At 50.0% G+C, this 17,365-nt stretch overlaps 1 protein-coding gene across 5 annotated transcripts; it reads left to right on the forward strand.

Moving 5' to 3' along the window:
- Nucleotides 1-1,577: 1,577 nt before the first annotated feature.
- On the forward strand, nucleotides 1,578-17,365 carry TXLNA (taxilin alpha). 5 transcript variants are annotated; one of them, XM_087970469.1, is made up of 11 exons: nucleotides 1,578-1,765; nucleotides 3,616-3,872; nucleotides 4,036-4,353; nucleotides 4,808-4,899; nucleotides 7,088-7,258; nucleotides 9,848-10,042; nucleotides 12,322-12,441; nucleotides 13,369-13,443; nucleotides 14,083-14,175; nucleotides 15,304-15,399; nucleotides 16,807-17,365. In XM_087970469.1, exons 2-11 carry the CDS (start codon nucleotides 3,650-3,652, stop codon nucleotides 17,134-17,136), a joined length of 1,713 nt encoding a protein of 570 aa, XP_087826595.1. In that variant the 5' UTR covers nucleotides 1,578-1,765; nucleotides 3,616-3,649; the 3' UTR covers nucleotides 17,137-17,365. The 5 variants fall into 5 exon arrangements, with proteins under 5 accessions (XP_087826595.1, XP_087826594.1, XP_026529495.1 ...); XM_087970468.1 differs by having other exon boundaries at nucleotides 1,600-1,758; XM_026673710.2 differs by having other exon boundaries at nucleotides 1,604-1,769.

Below are 17,365 nucleotides of genomic sequence, written 5' to 3' on the forward strand. Positions count from 1 at the left end.
AAGGAAAAAGAAACCAGATCTAACACCTGGTGTAAACCACCGTTTACTGCCAACTCAGGAGAAAGGCCATGGAGCTCAGGGAGAGCTTGAGGCAGATATGTAAACACCACCAAAATGTTGCTTTCTGTGCAAAAGTGTATTAAACATTAAAATTGGGGAAAAAATATGCTAAGATCCTCATATAAAGCAATTATTCTAAAGATAATATAGGTAATCCTTGGGCTGTGTCCATTCAATAGAATAAAATAAAATAGAATAGAATAGAATAGAATAGAATAGAATAGAATAGAATAGAATTCTTTTATTGGCCAAGGGTGATTGGACACACAAGGAATTTGTCTTGGTGCAAATGCTCTCAGTGCACATAAAAGAAATGTCAACAGTCAAGAATCATCAGGTACAACACTTAATGATAGTCATAGGGTACATTAAACAATTGTAAATCATGCTAGGAAACAGTCAATATAGATCATAAGGATACAAGCGACAAAGTTACAGTCCTACAGACACAAGTGGGAGGGGATGGGCAATAAGGAGTGATGAGAAGATTAATAGTAATAATAGTGCAGACTTTGTAAATAGTTGAACAGTATTGGAATTATTTGTTTAGCAGAGGGATGGCATTGGGGAAAAACTGTCCTTGTGTCCAGTTCTGTGTGCAGTGCTCTATAGCATCGTTTTGAGGGTAGGAGTTGAAGGAGTTTATGTCTGGGATGTGAGGGGTCTGTAGCTATTTTCACAGCCCTCTTTTTGACTCATGCAGGATACAGGTCCTCCATGGAAGGGAGGTTGGTAGTAATTGTTTTTTCTGCAGTCCTAATTACTCTCTGGAGTCTGTGTCTGTCCTGTTGGGTTGCAGAACCAAACCAGACAGTTATAGAGGTGCAGATGACAGACTCCATCATTCCTCTGTAGAACTGGATCAGCAGCTCATTGGGCAGTTTGAGCTTTCTGAGGTGGCGTGTCCATTCAAAGTTACAAGTGCTGAACAAATAGACAACTGACATAGAAGTTTTGGCTGTCACGGGTTCAAGATTTCAAACAAAACAGATTAAAAAAAGAAAGGGGAAAAAAAAGGCAGCATCGGGCCTGCTTGGCCGGAGTGGATCCTGCCTCCTGCGGGGGCTCAAGGAGCCCAACAGGCGCCGCCTGATGCTCGGCTTGGAGGTTGCTCAGGCCTGCTTTAGGCTTGGGTCAGATTTTATTCTAAATCAGAGGTCTCCAAACTTGGCCACTTTAAGACTGGTGGACTTCAACTCCCAGAATTCTCCAGCCAGTGGCTGGAGAATTCTGGGAGTTGGAGTCCACCAGTCTTAAAGTGGCCAAGTTTGGGGACCTCTGTTCTAAATGAAGCATATTGCAAATGCATTATTATTACCGCCTGAAATCTTCTCACATTTAAACTCCCAGCAAGAAGCCGGTTCCCGCCCCGAGGGATGCTGGGAATTGTGGTTCCGGGCCACGCTTTTCCTTCGCCGGGAATGAGGACCGCCGGGAGTTGTAGTCCAGTCCAGATTCCCGCCTCGGGTGGCGCTTTTTCCCCGACGTTTCCCAGCATGCTCCTCCCGGTCCCTCTCGCTGATTGGCCGCTGACCGTTAGCGGCACAGGCGCAGTGCGAGTCCGGGCTTGAGCTGCTTCCCCGCAACTCCGCGGAGCGTTGAGGAGCCGCTCAGCCGAGGGAGGCTGGAACGGGACAGAAGCCGGGACAGCCACGAAGAAGGAGAAGGAGGCCCAGCAGCCGCGCCGGCACAGCGGAGGCCCGGAGCAGGTGGTCGCCTGGTTCGCCGAGTCGCTTCGAACGCGTCACACTTCTCGGGCGTGACGTCACGGCGGCAGGGAGTGACGTGATAGTATGGTGGGGAGAAGCCTGCGGAGCTTCCCGAGGGGGGAGGAAGAGGAGGAGAAGCACGGAGGAAGGGAGGGGAGCCGAGGGCGGAGGGGGGGACGGGAGGAGGGCGTGGCCTGGGCGGGGGCTGCAGCCGGGAGAGGCGAGGACCCCCCTTCCCCCGCCGCCCCTTGGCAAGTGCGATTTCCAGCCGCCCCCAGCGCAGCTCCCGCCCCCACCAGCGAATCGGACCTGGCCGTGGGGGAGGGGGCGTGAGAGCTTGGGGGCGGGGGAATAAAACATATGAGGAACGGTTGCAGGAACTGGGCCTGGCTAGTCTAGGGAAGAGAAGGACCAGGGGAGGCAGAATAGTAGTCTTCCAATATTTGAGGGCAGGGAGGTTGGACTAGATGACCCTACAAGGTCCCTTCCAACTCTTTAATATGATTTTAATGAAAAGAAGGACCAGGCGAGAGAGGAGGAGAGCAGCCTTCCAATACTTGAGGGGCTGCCACAGAGAGGAAGGGGTCAAGCTATTCTCCAAAGGCCAGACAATAATGGAGTAATGGATGGAAACTGAACAAGGAGAGATTCAACCTGGAAATAAGGAGAAATTTCCTGTGTGAGAACAATCAACCGATGGAACAGAAGTTGCCTTCAGAAGTTGTGGGAGCTTCATCCCTGGAGGCTTTCATGAAGGGATTGGACTGCCATTTGTCAGAAATGGTGTAGGGTCTCCCGCTTGGGCTTGGGAGGGGGATGAACTAGATGACCTACAAGGTCCCTTCCAACTCTGATTATCTGTTATCGGGATAGAAGGAGCGTTAAAGGACTATTTCAGGAAGGGACTCTTGGGGTGCAGGAAAAAATGGTAGGAGGGTGCCAGGGCCCAGGAGAAAGAGAATTGTAGAAGGGGCAGGGCTTCCCTTGGAATGGCTGAGAAGGTTTGTCTTGGAATGCTTTTGCAGACTCTCACTGGAATCCGTCCCTTATGGGGCTTTTGTGCAGAAGTGAGCTCGCCTTCACTTTTTGAGATACTTGTAAAGAGGCTAAGACAAGGGTCTTCAAACTTGGCCACTTTAAGACTTGTGGACTTCAACTCCCAGAATTCCTGAGCCAACATGACTGGAGGAGGAATTCTGGGAGTTGAAGTCCACAAGTCTTAAAGCTGTCAAGTTTGAAGACCCCTGGGCTAAGAGGATCCCTGAATTTGTGAATCTCCAAAGTGTTGACGGTGACAAATAGCTAAGCTCTGCTTAGGACAGGAGATGTGCCACCTTTGCCCAGGGACCAGCTCTGTGGTCTTCCTTTGTGGCCCAAGAAATCCTATTTTTAAAAAAATATCTGGTGGAGAAGTAGAGTCATGAAATGTAGGAACTGTAGCAACAATGATAAATGGATTTAAAAAGAAAAAAAGACACCCCACCCCAAATCAAGGAAAAGATGAAGATATTCCAATACTGCCCAAGTGCGTGTCATGTCTTTACTCACTTTGTGATATTGTTCTGCCAAAATAAGTGCAGCTCCCAGTTACGAGAACTCACCTGATCCGAAGTCATACTACTACTTAGGCAACTGGTTGATCAATCAGTGCTATTCTGCAATGTGTGACAGCAATAGGTACTAACTCGTGGAGAGCAAACAATTGTTAAAATTGCCACTTGTTGACTGTAATGTTATTGTTCCTTTGGGTGTTCCAGTTCTTATTTAGTCTTTATTTGCATGTGTGCTGTTGCCTAACAGCAAAAGCCATCCCAGAAATAACGCCCTTTGTTTTTGTTTTACACAGCAACTGCCAAAAGTGGCTTTGAAGGTGAGGCACAATGAAGAATCAAGATGGAGAAAGCACGGCTTCTCTTCTACCGCCCAGCCCTTCCCAGATAAGGGATGGTCTGGGGCCAGAAGATGGTGACTTTGCCGAGGCTCCTGGAGGGGTTGCAGGAAGTGGAGATTGTCACCACCAACTTGGCCTCTCCGGCTTGAAACCCTTTGCTAATGACAGGCTTGAAGTGCCAGTGAACGAAGAGCAGAGGGAGAAAGAAGATGGTGTGTTTCCTTGAGATTCATTATTTTTATTTCTCTTTAAATGTAGATTTGGGGGAGCCATCATCATTTGAGAGAAGATTCTTATTCTTAACTAATTCTCTTAACGGCTGTGTTGTGATTCTCCCCCTTCTTAATGTTGAATGGTGCTTTCTACCCTCTGCAGCGCATCTGGCAGAGGAGGCTCTGCCTTGCCAGCCAGTCCCTGATGTTTCTGAAGAGCTGAGCAGACAACTGGAGGATATTCTGAGCACTTATTGCAGGGACTCAAACCAGGAAGGTCCCGGAGAGGACAACGGCCAGAATGAGCCTGTGGAGTTGGATGAGTCGGAGAAGGGCCGAAGCGAGTCGCCCCGGAATGGGGACCAGGAGCAGAGCTGCCCTGAGATAAATGGCGAGAAGGAGGGTCCCAGGGGAATCGGCGAGGAGAGTGGAGAACGTGACCACAAACGAGTCCAGGAGAAAAAGAAGCCCAGAGGGCTTGGTAGGAAGTTCTCTGCTGACAGCCCTGCATTCCCTTTGTTCTTTCAAAAACCAAGCAATGAGGAGGGTTGGGGAAGGAACCCTTTCCCTACACACCCAGTTGCTAAATCACCCCAGCTCTCCGTATCCTTAAGAAAACTTGCAAGGAGAGCATTGGCAGTTAAGAGGTTAATGTTGGATGGGGCAACCACGTTAAATCATTTGGGGTGATTTTTGGCATCCCACAAGCCACCTACCTCTTAAGGTGGCTTTGTAACTAAAATACGGGGAGGCTCCCAGCTACCTTACCTTGGGCGATTATAGCAGACTATACCTGGAATGTGTCTAGTTTTGCTTCCCGCTCTAGAGACGTTTTAGTTCCCAAGATGGTGCTATTTCCAGCCGTCTCCTGCTGCCCGGCCACCATATCTTTGTGCTTGCTCTGAATGAGCCTATGCTTTGTCCTTTACTTCCAGGCAAGGAGATCACTCTTCTGATGCAGACCCTCAACACCCTCAGTACGTCTGAGGAGAAGCTGGCAGCCCTCTGCAAGAAATACGCGGAACTGGTCAGTGCCTTGCAAGTCTGGAGAGGCGGCTGAGTAGGCTGGAGAATGTTCTCCACTCTCACCTAGGCAGAGAAACGGGGTGCCCTGAAGGGGAGTTGGGTGCCTTCGGATCACCTTCGCTTGGGCTGCTGCAGGAGATAAAAAGAATTATCCGTTTCCAACCCAAGCTGCAAAATTTTATGTTGCTTTTGGGAGCTAGTGGGGCTGCAGAGTTTTACTTCTTGAATCAGGGTAGCCACTTGACTCTTGGGAAGCAAAAATAACCAGATTTAAAGCTTAAAAGCTTAAAAACTGGTTTTAGAAACCAAATTTAGGATGATGTGAAAATTTATGGAATAGTATCATTTAAGATATCAGAAGCTTTTTTGTTTATATTGTTTATTTTAGCTGCTTTTTAAGCTTTAATCTGCATGATTCAGTTGCATAGGATGAGGCCAAATTATTTACTAACTCAGGTTCAAGTACTTCCCAGAAACTTCTGTGAAGTTATAGTTGAGGGAGAAATAAAATAATATAGGAAGCCTGAGTAAAAATACTAGAAATATTTATTTTTAAATGTTGCAGCATGCTTCAGGGCAGTGATGGCTAACCTTTTCAGCTTGGTGTGTCGAAAATCGGGAAAAAGTGTAGCCTTCCTCGGGTTGTGTGTCACTTCAAGAAATATCAATAATTTGGTTTATGACGGACTGGGCTGGGGTGATCACACAGGGCTGTGAAACTCGTCTCCCTGGTCTCAGGGCTGCAGGTGCAGGATGTGGGGATCGGAAGGCCACCTTACAGGGCTGTGAACCTCATGGATCTCCTTTCCTCCTGTAGCGTTCCTGAGGTAAGGAAACTGACAAACCTCAGTTTATGGTGGTTAAAACTGGTTCTCTGCTGCAAAGATCTTGCGGCAGCGGTGACACCACGCCTCCACGCCACAAGCAGGGAGCAGGGATTGGAGCAGAGCACAGGCAGCCTCTAAATGTGCAGGTTTTCCCCACACCAACAGGCGTGTCAGTCAAAGTGCCTCGGCGTGTCACGAGTGACAAGCGTGTCATAGGTTAGCCATCACTGCTTCAGGGAGTATCCTTCAGAGAAAACTTCGATTATTCTTGCTAAAAAGTAGAAAAGTTCTTCGTTGAGTTGCTTTGATTCGATAATGAATAAGCCCAAGTATCAGTGGAGATTCTCACAACATCCAAGTCAAAGTTATCCCAAAGGTGGTTTTTTTCCCCCAAAACCGGACTGGACTTTCTGGGTTTTTTCCTTTGTTTCACTCTACATCCAAGTTCTAGAACTGTGTTCAGTTCTAGAAGACAGAACTGTTTTTTTGTATGTGTGTTAGCATCCTTGATGATCAGAAAATTCTTGCAATGGGCGGTGGTTAAAAAAGACTGATTAATTTAACATAACTTGTCTGCATATATGCATATTCAAGGGAAATGTAGATGGAAAATAACTATAGTATCTAGATAACTATACCTCAGTCAGAGGGGCCGTCTCCATTCTGCTTCACCTTACATCAGCCGCCTTCCTGATCCAGGGGTCGCTTGGTTGGCAAAGAATCGAAGAGGAAAACCCATTAGCAGCAGGAAAGAGAGGCCTTTGTCAGAACCTTTCTTCTCCATGATTGTAAAGCCTGTTTTTCAATCTTGACAATGTTAAGATGCCTGGAGAATTCTGGGAGTTGGAGTCCACCCATCTTAAACTTGCTGGGAAAGAGAAACATTATAGAAAAGGGCTGTCTAACTCCCGGGACATGGGCCAGATGCCTCACGTGCTGGCCATGCCCAGTTTAGTGAAGGGGGAAAAAGTGTTCCAATATGCCATGTGATGGCAGCCGTGACGATGTGAGTTTGACACTCCTGTTGTAGAAGATACAGGGTGAACTTTACAAACAGGAGCTCAGCCAGGGAAGACAGGTTAGCATGAGAAAGAAACCCACTGTGGCCCTTCCTTGGATCTTGTTAGTCTAAGGGAGCAACCATGTCCTACTTCCAAGGCTCCGTTATTCCAGCCTTTCTCGATTAAGTAGAGTTCAACATGAGGGTGTCTCCTATCTGACTTGCCTCAAAGGGCTGACAATTTTGTTACTGGCTTTTTAAACATCTCCTCGTGCTCTTATTTTTCTTGGAGATCCTTCAGATGTTGCTGCTGCATGGTATACTCACTCCTTATTTTTCTTCCTTCCCTTCTGTCCCATCAGCTGGAGGAGCACCGAAACTCCCAGAAGCAGATGAAGATCCTGCAGAAGAAGCAGACTCAGTTGGTGCAAGAGAAGGACCATCTCCGCAGTGAGCACAACAAGGCGGTTTTGGCTCGCACCAAACTGGAAAGCCTGTGCCGGGAGCTACAAAGACATAACCGCACCCTCAAGGTACACAAGGCTCCAATGGCAGCTGATGCAATTGTCATTACCTACCTTGATTCCTCACCCCCCAACCCCCCCCCCCCCAGCCCAAGGTGGCAGCTCATTCCAGGAATTTTCAAGGCATCTCCTGGCCCTTTGGGGGGAAGGGAAGGGTAGGGAGGAGGAGGAGGAGGCTTTCTTCCTTCTCTGAACGGAGTGTTGAGCCAGAGGAAAAGGGTTATTAGGTTTGGGAGCCAGAGAGGCTGATGATAGATAGTCCTTTATTTATGACTAGTCTTTAGTGACTGTCATGCCCCTGTTGAAATCTGATTCGGAGGAGGAGGCCGAGCAGCTGACAGGGAGTGGGAGTGTGGCTCCGTTGGTTGTGGAAGAAACTGGGGAAGGGCAAAGTCCGGCTGGGAGGAGCAGGGGAGGGTAGAACAAGAGAGAAGGAATTCAGAGGAAGACCCAGGCCCACCCTCTCTTCATCCTAGGGCACGCAGGGAGGAATGGAGAAGGGAGCAACGTGAGTTGCGTGGCTTACGGGGGAGGAAAGGGCCCTGATTCCCTTCATTAGCTGCAGCTGGGAACACAGTGTTTGAAAAGAGAAAGTTGCGCACAGCAAAGTTGTTGGGAGCAAATTGTGAATCATCTGGTATTGTCGAGGCTTATCTGGGTTCCTGGCGTCTTACCAACTGTGTGTGTTTTGCTGGGCTTTCAAGTCTGCAATTCCTTCTTCTGCCCTGTCAGGTTAATTACTTCAGTTTGGTTTGTTTGGATTTTTAGTAGCAGTCTGCATGTACTTTGTTTTCGGACTGAATTTTCTCCACTTAAACTCTCCACTTGGGAGAGTTTTTCTCCAGCCGAAGGTAACCTGGACATTGGGGGCAAAGTTGGAGGAATTAAAGGGACTCTTCTTACTTATCTGACTGTGTTGCCTTTGTGCCACACCCCTTTGGGTCATCACAGTGACCAATTGAAGTTAAGATGGACCCTTAAAAAGGGACTTGTGACCCAAAGTTCTGTCGTCCCCCCCCCCCCCGGGGTCCCTTGCCCGTGCTTTGGTAGCTTGGCAAGGCCCGCAGTTACAGCCATTTGCAACCTCCTGCAGTCCCCTGGCTGCAGGTCAACTATGTTCTTTCCAGAAAGAGAAAGACTTACTTCTTACTTCTGGTTTGTGGTGAAATCTCACCCCATTGTGAACAAAGGGTTTTCACCACGGCCGCTGCAGTGAAGGTCCTAAGTGGTCACGTGATGACCCACTTTACAACCATCCCGACTTATGACTGAAACTGCAGCCTCAGATCTGTTTGTAAGTCGAGGACCATCTGTATATCTTTGTCCTTCACCTCAAGTGCGACTAGCGTCCCGGTATCATGAATGAGACAAGTGTGTATTTTTAAAAATACAAAATGATAAAAATCCTCTCTCCACAATGGGAAGAATAGCCAGCCTCTTGGCCACAATCGCGAGCGATAAAGACCGAGAGCCAAAGGGCTCTCCCAGACAGCCCACGGGAGGCCAGGCACAATCGCTGCCCCATCATGACACTAAGGGGGAGGGGGAGAGAGAGAATGGAAGAGAGAGGGAGGGATGGAGGGAGAGAAAGAGGAAGGGAGGGAGAGAAAGAGGAAGGGAGGGAGAGAGAAAGGGAGGGAGGGAGAGAAAGAGGGAGGGAGGGAGAGAAAGAGGAGGGGAGGGAGAGAGAAAGGGAGGGAGGGAGAGAGCAAGGGAGGGAGGGAGAGAAAGGGAGGGAGGGAAGGGAGGGAGGGAGGGAGGGAGGGAGGGAGGGAGAGAAAGAGGAAGGGAGGGAGAGAGCAAGGGAGGGAGGGAGAGAAAGAGGAGGGAGGGAGAGAAAGAGGAAGGGAGGGAGGGAGAGAAAGAGGAAGGGAGGGAGAGAGAAAGGGAGGGAGGGAGAGAGCAAGGGAGGGAGGGAGAGAAAGGGAGGGAGGGAAGGGGAGAGAGAAAGGGGGGGGAGGGAGGGAGGGAGAGAAAGAGGAAGGGAGGGAGAGAGAAAGGGAGGGAGGGAGAGAAAGGGAGGGAGGGAGGGAGAGAAAGAGGAAGGGAGGGAGAGAGCAAGGGAGGGAGGGAGAGAAAGGGAGGGAGGGAAGGGGAGAGAGAAAGGGGGGAGGGAGGGAGGGAGAGAAAGAGGGGAGGGAGAGAGAAAGGGAGGGAGGGAGAGAAAGGGAGGGAGGGAGGGAGAGAAAGAGGAAGGGAGGGAGAGAGCAAGGGAGGGAGGGAGAGAAAGGGAGGGAGGGAAGGGGAGAGAGAAAGGGAGGGAGGGAGAGAGCAAGGGAGGGAGAGAAAGGGAGGGAGGGAGGGAGAGAGAGAAAGGGAGGGAGGGAGAGAGCAAGGGAGGGAGGGAGAGAAAGAGGGAGGGAGGGAGAGAAAGAGGAAGGGAGGGAAGGGAGGGAGGGAGGGAGGGAAAGAGAGAAAGAGTCTGCCTCAGATTCAGGAGGGAAGGAAGGTTTCTGAATGGCTGATTGCAGCTCGTCGTCCTTTGAAGACCGTCCGCTTTGGCCCGGCCGCAGCTCCCCTGGGGTTTGTGAGCCGGGGTCCTTCCCATTTTCAGAGCCGTTGTTCTGCTCTGTGAGGCTCTTCAACTTGCTTCTGCAGGAGGAGGGTGTCCAGCGAGCTCGCGAGGAGGAAGAGAAGAGGAAGGAGGTGACCTCCCACTTCCAGGTGATGCTGAATGACATCCAGCTGCAGATGGAGCAGCACAACGAGCGCAACTCCAAACTGCGCCAGGAGAACATGGAGCTGGCCGAAAGGCTGAAGAAGCTCATAGAGCAATACGAGCTGCGGGAGGAGGTGAGCAGGTGCAGCAGGGAGGGAGAAGCTGAGGGGAGGCTCCCCTCCCTCCCTGGCCTGCTCTTCAGCTGTACCGCCAGCCCCTTGGACAGGCCTCCCCTCAGAGAAGGAGGTTTGGTTGGCCTCTTGGTCATTCGACAGCTCTTCCTCTGAGCTCTAGAAATGAGAGTGTATAGGTAGTCCTTGACTTACGGCCGTAATGCAGGTTCCCCATTACGGTCTCAATGTTGTGGTTCACCGGCAGCCAGTGCAGCTGGCAGCAGAATCCAACAGCGAGGAAGAAAGGGGACCAGGCAGGGAGTCTGGAGAGGACTCGGACGAGGGTCCTGCGTCTGATGCAGGGATGGGGCCAGGGCCACCTGGGAGTGGGGTGCTGCCTTCAGAGCCTCCGGAGTCTGGCAGCAGCGAGGAAGAGGACCCAGGGGAGCCTGTCCCCAGTGCGCCTGTGTGCAGAGCTGCTAGAAGGCGAGAGCAGCTGAAGCAGTAGGGGCAACTCGGCTGGGAGGTGATGGCCCCTCCCATAAGGGATAAAAGCCAGACCTCAATGAGGAAACCTTTGCAGGAAGCTCTGTGTATTTTGGTTGGTTTTTTTCTTGTACTTCAGTTATTTTCTTTTATAGTTACTTGGATATTTCTGTTTTTGGCAGCATGCCACAGAACTGAAAGGTGTGTGCTTATCTTGGGGAACTGTTTACGATTAGTTCTGGCTAGGAATGAAAACAATTCCCAGCGTTGCAATAAAATAGGTCTTGCTTTTAAAACAAGTTTAATTGATTGAATAATTCCGATTGATGAAGCCTGGGTCAGAACACCAAAGTGGTGATGGTCATGAAGCAAGATCACCTCACTCAGCGACTTCCCCATCCCTACTCTCCCTGATGCAGTCATTAAGAGTAGCACGGGGTGTCTCTCGTGGGGAGAGGCCTAATCCTGAGGCCTCCTGCACCCCGTGAGATACCGGTTGCTCCACTTCCCGCCCCTTGGGGTCCCTCCACTTCTTGGGCCCGCTTCCCACCCCACTGGGCCCCACACCCTCCCCCTCACTTAGACCCTTTGAAGATCTCAGGAGGGGAGGGGAAGTCAGGCCCCTCCGTTGCTGGGCCACAGGCTGGAAGCAGGTGCCATTTCCCAAACGGCCGCATTGAATTGTGGCTGCTCAAAAAATGACGGCTGCTTCAGGGATCCGGCTGTGTAACACAGCAACAATGCAACTTGCTTTGCTTTAGTTTAGTTTACTGTAGTCATTGCACCTCGTAGAACGAAATCAAACACCATCTTCAGTGCACATCATGACCATGGAAATAAACACAAACACACATCTTTCACACTCCACACATTGAACCGAAAAACCCCGACACCACACCAACACTGCACTATACAGTAGAATTCAACAGAGCTACTGCCCTGAGATAGAAGCTGTTTTTCAGCCTATTTGTCCTTGTTTTTATTATTATCCTGTACAGTCTGCCAGATGGTAATAGTTCAAAAAAAGGTGCTCAGGATGAGATGGATCTTTGAGGATGTTTTGAACTTTCTTAAGGCAGCAGGAGCTATAAAGCTCTTCCAAAAAGGGGAGAAGGCAACCATTGATCCTCTGGGCAATGACGTTCACCCTCTGGAGTGCTTTCCTATCTGTCACTGTGCAATTGGCAAACCAGACACAGGTGCAGTCAGTTAAGATACTCTCTGTGGTGCAGCGGTAGAAGGTCACCAGCAGTTTTTCATTCAGTTGTTTTCTGAGAAGCCTCAGGGTAGTATAATCTCTGCTGGGCCCTTTTGACCAGGGCTGCAATGTGAGCCCCCCAGTTCAGGTCCTCTTTTAGGGTAACACCCAGAAACTTAAAACTGGCCACTTGCTCCCCTCGGTCTCCATGGAGAAGCAATTGCTAACGCGAGCTCTGCGGCATTCTTCTTCAGCGATGCGGGTTCAGTTAGGGAGCTACCAAGCCATGCTGGACGAAGGCAGGGGGCAGCCTCCCCCCTCCATATTGCTGCCATTCGCGCGGGAGGCCTGCGTCAGCAGGGACTGAGCTTAGCTTGAAAGAAGCTTTGCTTCTCCTTAGTTGGTAGCCCCCTTCAGAAAAACCTTTCTGTACCCCTGTGTTGTCATGATTTGTATCCAAATGCAACATTTTGTGCCCAGGAAATAATATCTCAGCCCTTCCCCCGGGGCTGAATCCATGTGGGTACGAGGGAGGCTGCCTTTGGGGAAGGACCTTTGCCTCGGGAGCTAAGTGGTGGCCGCCCTGGACTGACGCTTGTTGTGTTTCTCTCGGCAGCACATCGACAAGGTCTTCAAGCACAAGGACCTGCAGCAGCAGTTGGTGGACGCCAAGCTCCAGCAGGCCCAGGAGATGCTGAAGGAGGCGGAGGAGAGGCACCAGCGGGAAAAGGACTTTGTGAGGTTTTGCGTGGTTTAGCAGGCAGAAGGCTGGAGGGCGGCCACGTTGCCCTCCTCCAGCAGGCCTTGGAAAGGGTTCGGGGCAAAGCAGATGCTGGGGCAGCTTCGGAAAAGGAGAAAGGATCTTGAGCTGCCACGGGAGAGGCGGCGGGGGATGGAAATCCCAGGAGACTGTGGTGGAGTTGTCAGGAAGAGTTCTGATGACCAGTTATGGGTAGTCCTTGACTTGCAACTGTTCATAGCTACAATGGCACTGAAAGATGTGATGTATGACCTGTTCCCTTAGTAACCACCGTGGCGGTCCCACCATGGTCATATAATCAGAGTTCAGGTGCTTGGCAACTGGCATCCACTTAGGACAGTTACAGGGTCACATGATTGCCATTTGCCACCTTCCCAGCTGGCTTCCAACAAGCAGAGTCAGTGGCTGTAATCCAGATTGCTTAACGACCATATGGCTCCCTGCAAAGCTAAGCCATGTTTTTGCTTAGCCACCATGGCAAAAAAAGTAATAAAATTGCACACAACCCATTTAGCCTTAACGGCCTTGTTCAGCAGTGGGAATCCTGGTCCCGGTTGGGGTTCTAAGCCGAGGACTGCCTGTGTGCACCCACCAGTGTCCACAGCATTCTCTCCTTGGGGGCAGCAGCATACGTTGCCCTCATCAGACCCAACGGTCAGTGAAGCACGGAGGTCCAGATTTGGAAAGAACTTCCTGGAGGGAGCAGGTGCCAAGCTTTGGGGATTGGTTTTGCTTTCATCCTTGGATCCCAGCATTTGGGAACAGAGGCTGAATAGCAGCTGGGTGGGGGAAGCAGAGGGGGGGGGGGTTCTATGGAAGGGAATTCTCTGCCAGTCAGAGAGACTTCCGTTTTTTTCTCGCCACTAACTTTCCTCTCGTCCTCCTCTACCTTCTCTCCTGCAGCTGCTGAAAGAGGCCGTGGAGTCCCAGAGAATGTGTGAGTTGATGAAGCAACAGGAGGCGCACCTTAAGCAGCAGGTGGGGTGGCAGGGGGCACCTTTGCTCTGGTTCAGTTGGCGGTCTCTAATTTTGGCAACTTTTAAGACCTGTGGACATGGCTGGCTGGGGAATTCTGGGAGTTGAAGTTCACAGGCCTTAAAATGGCCCAGGTTGGAGGTCCCCTTTTTAGCCTAAGGGATGCTCGTCACTTCCCAGAAAGGAAGCTTGGAACTGGCTTTGGGGTTGCAAGGCTCCCAGAAAGGAGACACCGTCTTTCCCAAAGCAAATTGGGTAGATCTGGGCCATTTAGAAGAGAATAGAGCTGGAAGGGGCATTGGAGGTCTTCTAGTCCAGCCCCCTGCTGAAGCAGGAAAGCCTATGCCGTCGCAGACAAGTGACTGAGTCCACATGGTGGCTTTTAGGCAGTGGTGCAATATCAACACAGGAGCAGAGGTTTACTTGGTTCCAACTCCCATCTTGGCTTTGTGGACACGGCCTGCACCCGTAGACATCCCGCGATCGGACTTGGCCACAGCCACCGCTCCCAGGGCTGGAAAAGAGGACTTTGCCCTCCTGCCAGCATACACCTTGGTTTCCTTTCTCCCACCTGACCCCCGTAGAACAGCTGCAAACTTGAATATCCCGAGCAATCATCCCTCTCTGCTTTCTCCAATTCAGCTGGCTCTTTACACAGAGAAGTTTGAAGAGTTCCAAAACACCCTTTCCAAAAGCAGCGAAGTGTTCACCACGTTCAAGCAAGAAATGGAGAAGGTATGCAGTGGACCAAGGCTACTGGGGGCAGGAGGGGGTGGGGGGGATGCGGGGGGGGGCAGTCTCTGACTGACCGGTGCCAAAACCTCCAAGGGAAGAGCTCGAGTCCAGACCGATGTTTTCCACTGTGCTTCCGAAACTGGCAGCAAAGGCTGGGACACATTGGCCCAGACCGTGTGTGTGTGTGTGTGTGTTGCTTTGTGGTCCTGCTGTGCCAGAGGGTATTGAGGGAGCTGGGGCTGCAGCAGGTGCCACTGGGATTAAGAAAGCTTTTACGGCATCTTTGCCCGCCTGCAGCCTTAGGGCAACTCTGGCCTAGAGAAAAAAATATCAGACAAAATAGGCCAGTTTGGGCCGATCTGCTCTGTGGCAGCAGCATCCATGTCCCTTCCCATTCTTGCAGGTTGAAGATGTTAAAATTTTAGAAATGTTTTGCAGAATCTTATACTCCCTAAGATATATCCATCAGTTTATTTACTTATATCCCATCTTTACTATTTTTACAAATAAGACAACAAACACATCCAATACACACCCCTCCTATTTCCCCCCACAACAACCTTGTGAGGTGGGTTAGGCTGAGGGAGAGGGAGAGACTGGCTCAAGGCCACCCAGTCGGCTTTCATGGCTAAGCCCAGGGCTAGAATTCCCAGTCTCCTGCTTTCTAGACATTATTGCACATTAATTCTCTCTAAATACCTTCTCACCTTGAATATATTTTCAGCATTATCAATGTCAGAAAAAATTAAATTCTTTTGAAAATTTGTTATAGTTCTTGGAGCTGTTTATGATAAATACTTAGGAGTGTTTATTTCCTCATTCAGGTTCTTTCTAAGACAAGTTTGTAGCACTGCCACTGTTTTGTACCTATCAGGACTCAGTGAAACATTTTCATTTCTTGTATTTTTCCATACTTATGGCTTTCTTCCTTGTAAAGGAATCAGTGATTTTATCCATACTCAACTTCCTTTGATTGCAAGAGCAAGAACCATATAAAACTCAATCTATAATAGTCGATAATCCCAGTTCTTGGCTTGCTGAAGATCGACAGGACAGGCTCACAGAATCTTGGAATAGTAGGAGGCGCTTCGTAATGGCTCTTTCCTTGTTTCTGTTGCCACTCCATAGATGACCAAGAAGATTAAGAAGCTGGAGAAAGAAACAACGATGTACAGGTCCCGGTGGGAAAGTAGCAACAAAGCCCTTCTAGAAATGGCGGAAGAGGTAACGGGGCTCTCTCTTCTGGTGGGGAACGGAGCCAAACAGGGCAGCCTTCCTAAGCAGAGATTTAAGCCATCTATCTCTCACAAAAGACTTACAAACAATAAAAAAAATAAAAGATAAATCTAGAAACGTTTTTAAAGTTGTCTAAGATATGAGATCAAGGAGATGGATGGGGCAGGGCTGAGGACTTATCCTGTCAACCATCTACAGCAGAGGTCCCCAAACTTGGCCACTTTAAGACTTCAACTCGCAGCGCTGGCTGGAGAATTCTAAAAGTTGAAGTCCACAAGTCTTCAAGTGGCCAAGTTTGGAGAGCCCTCGGTTAGTCTCTTTATAAGGCCCTCTCCTAGCATTTTCATAGAAGTTTTAATTATTTTTAATGTCAAATTTTAAATATCCTTGCCTCTATTTTAAATTTGTATACTGTATACAGTTTTATGCCCAGAGTCCTTCTATGACCAAGTTTGGGGACCCCTGATCTACAGCAAGGACCTACAGCTCCAAGCCAACCAGCAAAGCCAAGTTTTAAGGCCTCTCTGGAAGGCTGGGCAGGGGAGGAGATCCCACCGCTGAGGGTAGGATGTTCTTCAGGCCTCAGTGCAAAAGGCTCTTTTCCAGCCCAAGGGCTTTGACAGTTGGGGGTCTGCTGAAGTGAGTGGGGTGGGCTAATTCCATTGGGGTGAGACAATCTATTGGATTATCATCTGAACTTCCTTCCGATGACCGTCTTCTGATGTTTCCTTCCCAAAACTGACTGTGATGACCCGGGGCGTGACACAAAAATAACACAGTCACAAAAGTAGAATAAATTCCCTTTAATGCCTCCAACTTGAGCCTCAATGTCCAATTATCCTCGACTTGATATCAAATTCTTCCAAAAAACAGACCATGAAGAAAGCAAATGCAGTCCGAACCAAAAGTAAAAATAATTAGAAATAAAAAACACAACACAAACCACACTGGAGTCATTAACACGGCAGGCCAGGATGATAAATTGCAGACTTCCACAAGATAGCGCAGCAACCACAGTTGGGAAGACGCCAAAACCCTGATAAGCCTCGACCAAGATAAAACACGCTCTGCTTCCAGCAAAGAGCTATTTAAAACGACCCACTTATATCCTGTTCTCCCAACTGCAGCTAATGAAGGGAATCAGGGCCTCTTTCTCCCCTGTAACCCACATTGGTCCCTTCTCCGTTCCTCCCTGCGTGCCCTAGGATGAAGAGGGGTTGGCCCTGGGTCTTCCTCTGAATGCCCAGCCAGACTGTGCCCTTCCCCCGTTTCTTCCACAGCCACCGGAGCCACACTCTCACTCCCTGTCAGCTGCTCAGACTCCCCCTCGGAATCAGATTCCAACAAGGGCATGACACTGACTCTGAAATTGCTGCTGCTGTTGTTTCTATGCAGAAAACCCTCCGGGACAAAGAACTGGAAGGGCTCCAAGCAAAAATCCAGCGCCTCGAGAAGCTGTGCCGGGCCCTGCAGACCGAACGCAACGACCTGAACAAAAAGGTCCAGGATCTCTGTGCCTTTGCGTCTCTGACCACGGGGACAGAGGTCGAGGACCAGCCCCACGGCATCCCGGAGGAGCTGGCCCTGCAGGGCCCCCGGGCAGAAGAGGCCTTTGGTCTGGCCCAGACAACGGGCCACCCAGAGCCCCCTGAGCAGCCTGGGGCACTGAGCACAGGCCTGGCCCCCGGGCAGCCAGCAGAGGAAGCTGCTGACTCTGCCCCATAAAGGTGAAGGAAACGCGGGCAGGTTGCAGCTTCCTCCAGGTGGATCCATTCCCCTTTCGAAGCCCCATGAAAACTTGGGTGAAAACTGTTCCGGGGCTTTCAGGTTAAAGCTTTTGACAATACTGAATGCTTTTTTGGCTTTTAAAATAATCTCTCTCTATTATCCAACACGATGTACAGCAGTAACATCCACCTTTTATATATCGATCTTATAAATGAGATGGACCCTG

This window comes from Notechis scutatus, chromosome 8, assembly GCF_049901735.1.
Source record: "Notechis scutatus isolate UNSWTSFEM ecotype Mainland chromosome 8, rNotScu1.2, whole genome shotgun sequence".
NCBI lineage: Eukaryota > Metazoa > Chordata > Lepidosauria > Squamata > Elapidae > Notechis > Notechis scutatus.

Excerpts from the sequence above, each read along its gene's own strand:
- TXLNA (XM_087970469.1), top strand. The coding sequence starts at position 3,650 with ATGAAGAATCAAGATGGAGAAAGCACGGCTTCTCTTCTACCGCCCAGC. Across the intron at positions 7,259-9,847 it reads GACATAACCGCACCCTCAAG|GAGGAGGGTGTCCAGCGAGC; the intron begins GTACACAAGGCT and ends TTGCTTCTGCAG. Across the intron at positions 13,444-14,082 it reads AGGCGCACCTTAAGCAGCAG|CTGGCTCTTTACACAGAGAA; the intron begins GTGGGGTGGCAG and ends TCTCCAATTCAG.